Raw genomic sequence first — 6,902 nt, forward strand, 5'->3', positions numbered from 1 at the left:
ATACAGAGGGCGGCCCAGCCCGCGCAGAGCAGGGCACAGCGGGGATCAGACCGGTGAAGCGGGGCGCAGCGCTGCCCGTGTCGCCAAGGCACATTAGGCACGGAGTGCCTGCTTTTCACTAGGACACCACGAGCTGCCCAGCTAGCAGGGAGTCACGTCCTTGACAGAGAGGAGGAGAACAGCAGGATATGGGACCAAGAGTCAGAACCTCCAGTCCCTCACAGGACGACAGTAGAGCAAGGACTGTGTGAAACCACTTGATGAGGGCGGAGACCCTGACCTGACCCTCAGCCCACTTCCCTAGAAAGGGACCAGCACACACATTTGTCCAGGGCACCTCCCCTCCCTGGGTCAGGCTCCTCTACACTGAGCACTCAATGCAGGTTCCTTGAGGCTCTCAGATTCTGATATCCATCTCCCTTCCTCCCACTTGGAGGAGATGAATTCACAGGCAGGAAAGATTCCACACAGGAAGAGAGCAGACATGTGCATCTTTTCTCCCATTCTGCCTGAGGCATCTCTTAGGGCCCCGACTGTTTTCCTTTACACGCAAGATTCAAAAAGAGAAGATTGCACACTATGGCTCTTACACGTGGCACAGTTCACACTAGACCTGGTGCTTTCTCACATTAAACAATGAAAGCTGTGTCCTAAACAAGCGCTACAGTGACTATATGCAACCTACATCTTGAAGAACTACTTTTGGCTTATCAGTTAAAATAGACCACAATGCACAAACGACCAAAGAATCACTCAGGTGATTTCCTAGTGAAAAAGTGATAATCTTAGTAGACTGCAGGTTTGTTTGGACTCCAAAACAACTTCTGATCAGGTATTAAACTTGATTTTCTTTTTAAAGAAAGAATGTGGTCCCACTCTTCCAGGAAATATATTGTCAGTTCCTCTGTCTCTTTTTTCCTTAAAATGGTTAAGCTAATATGCTGTTATTAAGAAACTGTGCTCCTCTTTGTTTCAATTATGTTTGGGGTAATACAATTACAGTAATACACACGCTAATAAGTTTTTCCAGTTTTACCACTGTAATGGGGACACAAATTCACACATCACTGCATGTAAACACAAGATGGCCTCTTACTCTTCACAAGACAACCCAGACCTAATCCCTGAAAATTGTTGCTCTCTTAGAATCTTCCAGAGAGAGTGCATTTGTGAAGAATGAATATTTCATTTAATTCAGGAGCAGCTTGTAAAGAAAAACATATCATGTAGTTGCACATACATATGTGTGTAAACGTGGTTCACTAGCACAAAACTAATCATTTTGAAGGTCAAGAATGATTGGAAGTATTCTTTTAAATGTTTTAATAAGAGTTATTCTAAAGAGTTAATGTATAATACTGTAAATTTCATCAATATATTTTACCTGTATCTATTTCTATCCAAAAGTAAAAATTCCAAGGTATATCAGACTTGTTAGACCTAAACTGTGTAATAAGAAGCATATTGATATTCTTCATGGGCTAACAAAATCTGAGGTGTACACAGAGCGTTCTTTGGGAAAAGAGCTCTTAGCCAATTTAAATTTAACTTCATGAGAAGGAATTAAAAAGCCAAATGCGGTAAAAGCAGCAATAAAAAACAATAAAAGCCAAAAAGCAACCAAAGAAAAATTAGATGGAATATTTTCCTAAGGAATCATTTTAAATTCTGATTTGAGGCAGTGTAGACAGGACTTCTGGGATAAAGAGACGCTCCGAAAATGTTTTAGGCGGGCAAAATTTTGAACTATGATCTGCATATTTTATATTTAAAGTGAAATCAAACTTTTCCATTTTTAAGTTCTAATTTTGTTATGGTTTGGAAAAGACATAAACCTTTCTGCTGAAGGAATAGCTAAAGACTAGCATGGAACATGAAAAAGGACATACATGATGTTGATGGTTTTGTTGTTGTTGGTGGTGATGATGATGATGATGACAATGCTGATGTAGCATATTTTATTTCTTCTAAAATCCTATCATATTCTGCTGCCAACTTTAAAATGTAGTCAGCAAATTATGAATTTTCTATCTTTTAATTACACTGAAAGTCACTTCTAACTGAAGCTTTTTCTCTTTTTTTCTTTTTTTTTTTTTTTGTGCTATGCGGGCCTCTCACTGTTGTGTCCTCTCCCGTTGCGGAGCACAGGCTCCAGATACACAGGCTCAGGGGCCCAGGCGCTCTGCGGCATGTGGGATCTTTCCAGACCGGGGCAGGAACCCGCATCCCCTGCATCAGCAGGCGGACTCTCAACCACAGCGCCACGAGGGAAGCCCCTCTTTTTTTTTTTTATTAACCTTTCTGTAAGCTTCGCGAGCCCTCCTGCTGTAAACAGGGCACGAACTCAATAAACGGGGCAGTAAGCTGATTGGTGGACGAGTTGACTGGAACTGTTAGGTGATAGGGTGGTCGGATCTCATCGAAGTGACTGAAGTGCAGTTCTGTGTATTGAGGGGCTTTCGCCTGTCAGCTGACAAAGCTGACAGCCCAAAACTTTCCTGTTGTAAACATGAATAGCACGTGAAAAACCCTGTTGTAATAAATACTAAATCAAAGCACTCATCATTTGTGGCTGAAAATCAGTCTGACAGTAAGTTCCTCTACTTTTTAATGGAAAATGAGAACTTTAGTATTGTATTTTGTGAAAAACTGATTAGTGGGAAAAATAGAATCCAAATAACTAGAAAAGAAGAAAATATAGCAGCCACTTTCTGAGTCTGGAGGATTTCATTATTGGCACTCAGTCTTCACTTTCTCCAACCTACACAGTTTAAATTGTTCAGAAGTTTTATTGATAGAAGACCATCCTTCCCTGCAAAAACCACTATCACCCTCACGTTGTAGAGTAGCCCATTGGGCTGGGAAAACTTTGTGTTGTGTTTACAAGTGCAAAAAAATGACTTGGTGGAGGTAGGTGACTATCTGAATAACACAATCAAAATGATTTACATTTCCCTCCCATTACCTGAATGGTACATTCATATAGTGTTGCTTTATGTATGTGAGTGTGCATGCTTGTCTTTTGTCTTCCTAATTATCTTCTAGTTCATTTTCCTATATAATACAATTTACAAACCAGCTTCGTTGGGCTTTCCTGGTGGCGCAGTGGTTGAGAGTCCGCCTGCCAATGCAGGGACACGGGTTCTTGCCGCAGTCCGGGAAGGTCTCACATGCCACGGAGCAGCTAGGCCCGTGAGCCATGACCGCTGAGCCTGTGCGTCTGGAGCCTGTGCTCCGCAACTGGAGAGGCCACTACAGTGAGAGGCCCGTGTACCGCAAAAAATAAAAATAAAAAAAACAAAAAACAACTTGGTTAACTCAAAACATTGCAGACTTGTTAATGTATGTTCAGCTACTTTCTTAGCACTGATATAAAAATTTTACTGTTTATGTGAGCAAAGTAAGATGTTTTGTTCACATTAAAAACCAAAGCATCATTTAACTAGAGGGCATTTTGAAAAAAAGTAGGAAACGTTCTCCATTTTGACCTGAATAGAAGAAGGCCAGGCTTATATCCTGGAATTGCTTATTTGTAATCACAAGAAGTTTTTAAAGGGAGAGGAAATGCCGTCCAGTCTTCAAAGATTATCAGACATTTTTTTTAAAAAGCATGATTTTATATTTCCAGAGCTATGACTGACTGAGGTGTTTTCTTATTTTCTCAACATATACGTGTTTTCTCCCCATAATAATAGAAACCTTTTTTTATAGTAAAACATAAATCACCAAGGAATATGAGAAGGGGTCTGTCATTTAGCCCGAACTTTTATTTTTTGGCTCTTCGGATGTGATTATTCAATGCAGTGGTAACTGCTAAACTGTGTGAACCTGAAGGTCCCTACGGCATATTTGAGGAAAAAATGTACAGATTACACATTTCCACGGTTTTGGGCAATTAGAAGGGGCTTCAACAGAAAATTGTGAATTTTACATTTACAGTGTGTTCACCATCTGGTACTTTCCCTCTTATTTACATGCACTTCTCTGAATATTTTTAATGTGATCAGGTTCTCAATTTTAATAGCAAGCATTTCAATGTACATTTACATCCAATTATGCTTATCCTGAGTCATTCACTTTTTTCCTTTTACAGAAAGAAATCGAAGATGAAATTTCATACTTATATGTATATAAACACTAGTACACTGGTGTGTATAGATCAGTAGAATGACTGAGGTTGGGGAGGAGAGAATGTTGGATTCAGAAAACAGAGATGATGCTATACATATAATTTCATAAGTTGCCAATTATGCTTAAATATTGAATGGCCTTGAAACGAGAGGCATCAGTAAACACTTTTAAAGGTATAATAGGACTAAATATATGTTATAAAAATGCTTTTACTTTATTTTCTTCCCCAAAATTTCACTGGCAAATTCAGTCTCCTCCAGAACTTCTTGTAAGAAATAATAGATTGAAAGTCTTCATGCTGTTAGAAGTTATAAAGTAGGGAACTGTGTTTGAAGAACAACTTGGGCTGCCTTCCTTGGGTGGAATGTGGTCAGGACACCTCCAGAGCCCTCCTCTGTGGGTGAGTGTGAGGTTGATGTATTAGGGACAGGGTGTGACTGCTAATAGGTGAAATCCTCCAATTGAGCAATTTCATTTAGGCCAATAAGTTCAAATTGTTTCTCTACAAATACTCTTTATTTTATGTTTTAAATTGGATACTCTAAATAAAAGCCAATTGGCTTGTGGCCTATGTAGTAACTAAAATATCAAATGGCAGGAAGGGCGTTGATGGGAAGAAACTATCTCACATTATATAGACATCCTTGAAAACTGCATGATAAATATCAGTATATCTGCATTCACTTGACACTAAACTGTGTTCATACAAATAGACTAATTTCAACTTTTTCTGGTCTCTTCCACTCATCTCTTCTGTGTATCGTCTGCATTCAGTAAAGTGTATGAATTAGCACTTTTCTATATCTTCTCTTCATAATGTTTTTTATCTTTTTTCTGAGTAATATATGTCCAAATATATAATTAAAATAAAATGTAATTTCCAATAAAACAAATACAATTTTCTGAATGAGGACGATGAAAAACACAATTAGTACGAAATTTTTAATAATGCCAACAGATATTTATGTGTTAACCTACTGGTAGGACTTTTTCTTTTCCTATCAATGGTGGAAAGTTTCTGAAGAGTCATGTGAAGTACATACTAGCATCCAGTTATAACAAAGAACTATCAAGAAGCAACTTGGCTTTGTGTTATAAAAATATCAAAAGAGTAATAATTTCAAGGGTTTTTTTTCCTTTGGAATCTTGCTACATATCCATATTTCAAAGTATAAAATAATTTTTTCTTCAAAATGTATCATTGATGATAGTCACGCATTTTTTGCTTCTAAAGTTGATTTCACTTGAAACAATATTCACTAAGAAAATTTTGTAAAAATTCTATCTACATTTCTTTCACACACTGGAAAACAATTTCAAAACAATGGCTTGTGAATGCTGTATACCCATCTTTGCAAGATAATCATTGAACCCATAATAGCATACACTGCAGGGTTCACCTTCGTCTAGTAAAACACAACTCAAGGTAAAATTTTGAACTACTGGTGTTCAAAGATAACCATCTTTGACTTTAGCTACATGAAAATTTTGAAAATTCATGTTTTTTCTCAACTGAAAACGTGTGGATGATGCATATACATCCTTCCCAAGCCTAGCGTGAAGTTATTAGATAAAAGAATGCCAACCAGTGAAGATGGTGCCAGAGCAAAGAGGCCACATAGAGAGGAAACTGGGTGGTAACTCACTGCAGTTCACACTTGAACTCAGATTGCCTGGGCGCTGAGATCAGTAGAGTGTATCTTGGCCAGCAGTGACTTCGCATACATGGACACCGGTGCTGCCAAGGGTTGCAAAGAAAAGATACAGAAAGGGGCCGGGTCTAAGAGAGCTTCTCAGATATTTGCTTGTAGGTTTCACAGATTTCTTCACAAGGAAAATTCTCAGCTGCTTCCAATATCCAGAAAATATATCACCACATTACAGATTCAGTAAGGATTAGCAAGAATATCACTTTAAAACTCAATTAACCTGTTTGTGTGCTCGCATGTATGTGTGAGCCTGGAATACATAATAAAAATATTTGCCACATACTCCTACGCTGCTCAAAGGTATTACATAATTTCAGATAAACTGAGTAGTATCTTTCCTTGCTACTCCAATTGATCACTATTGGTCTGGGTAGGGCCAAAGTTTAGAAGGAAACCTAACACTCTTCATTTTTCACCGGGAGGAAAATTTAGAGATACAGATATCCCACCCAATACACCAAGTTGAAGAGCAGGAACGATGTAGGGAAAAAGACCCGAGAATATGAGTCTAGTTCCAAGATGTCTATGTGAATACGCCCTTTTCTCCAAGATCCTGATTTGCATTCTTCATAGCAGCAGAAGAAGCTCTGACAGTCTTTCCCATCCAGACACTCATAGACACAGGTGTCTTCAAATTCCTGCCAGTACATGGAATTGTTTAGGGTAACCATTGCCGGTGGTGGTGGACTCATATCAAGGAGGGAATAGTTCTGCTGGCAACAAGAACAACACAAATATCAACATGAGATGAATAAAGAACAGCCCAAGGTGTATCAAGCAATAAGTACAGTTTATGTCTGTGCAATAAATAAAGAGGACTGTGCCACGCCCTATGCCCACCCTCATTCCTGCTCTGAAAAGTTCAGTCTTTGCAAATTTAATGCAAGAAAAACTACAGTGAAGTTTGCAAATCTTGTATTTCTTGGGTTACTGATAAGGGAGAATAAGCCTATTTTCAAATGTGTATTTGCAATTTCAAGTCCCTGTTCTGCCGACTTCTCTTCTGATTTGGAGTACACACACACACACACACACACACACACACACACACACACACACACA

At 38.7% G+C, this 6,902-nt stretch overlaps 1 protein-coding gene across 1 annotated transcript in view; it reads right to left on the minus strand.

Moving 5' to 3' along the window:
- Positions 1-5,924: 5,924 nt before the first annotated feature.
- GABRG3 (gamma-aminobutyric acid type A receptor gamma3 subunit) overlaps positions 5,925-6,902 on the minus strand; it is a 596,233-nt gene continuing 595,255 nt past the window's right edge. Inside the window, exon 10 of the mRNA XM_029239805.1 lies at positions 5,925-6,550. Within this exon, the coding sequence (XP_029095638.1) occupies positions 6,269-6,550 (282 nt within the window). The 3' untranslated portion in view covers positions 5,925-6,268. The remainder of the gene's footprint in view (positions 6,551-6,902) is intronic.

The sequence above is a fragment of the Monodon monoceros genome, unplaced genomic scaffold, assembly GCF_005190385.1.
Source record: "Monodon monoceros isolate NGI ecotype Baffin Bay Population unplaced genomic scaffold, NGI_Narwhal_1 Super_Scaffold_21, whole genome shotgun sequence".
Taxonomy (NCBI): domain Eukaryota; kingdom Metazoa; phylum Chordata; class Mammalia; order Artiodactyla; family Monodontidae; genus Monodon; species Monodon monoceros.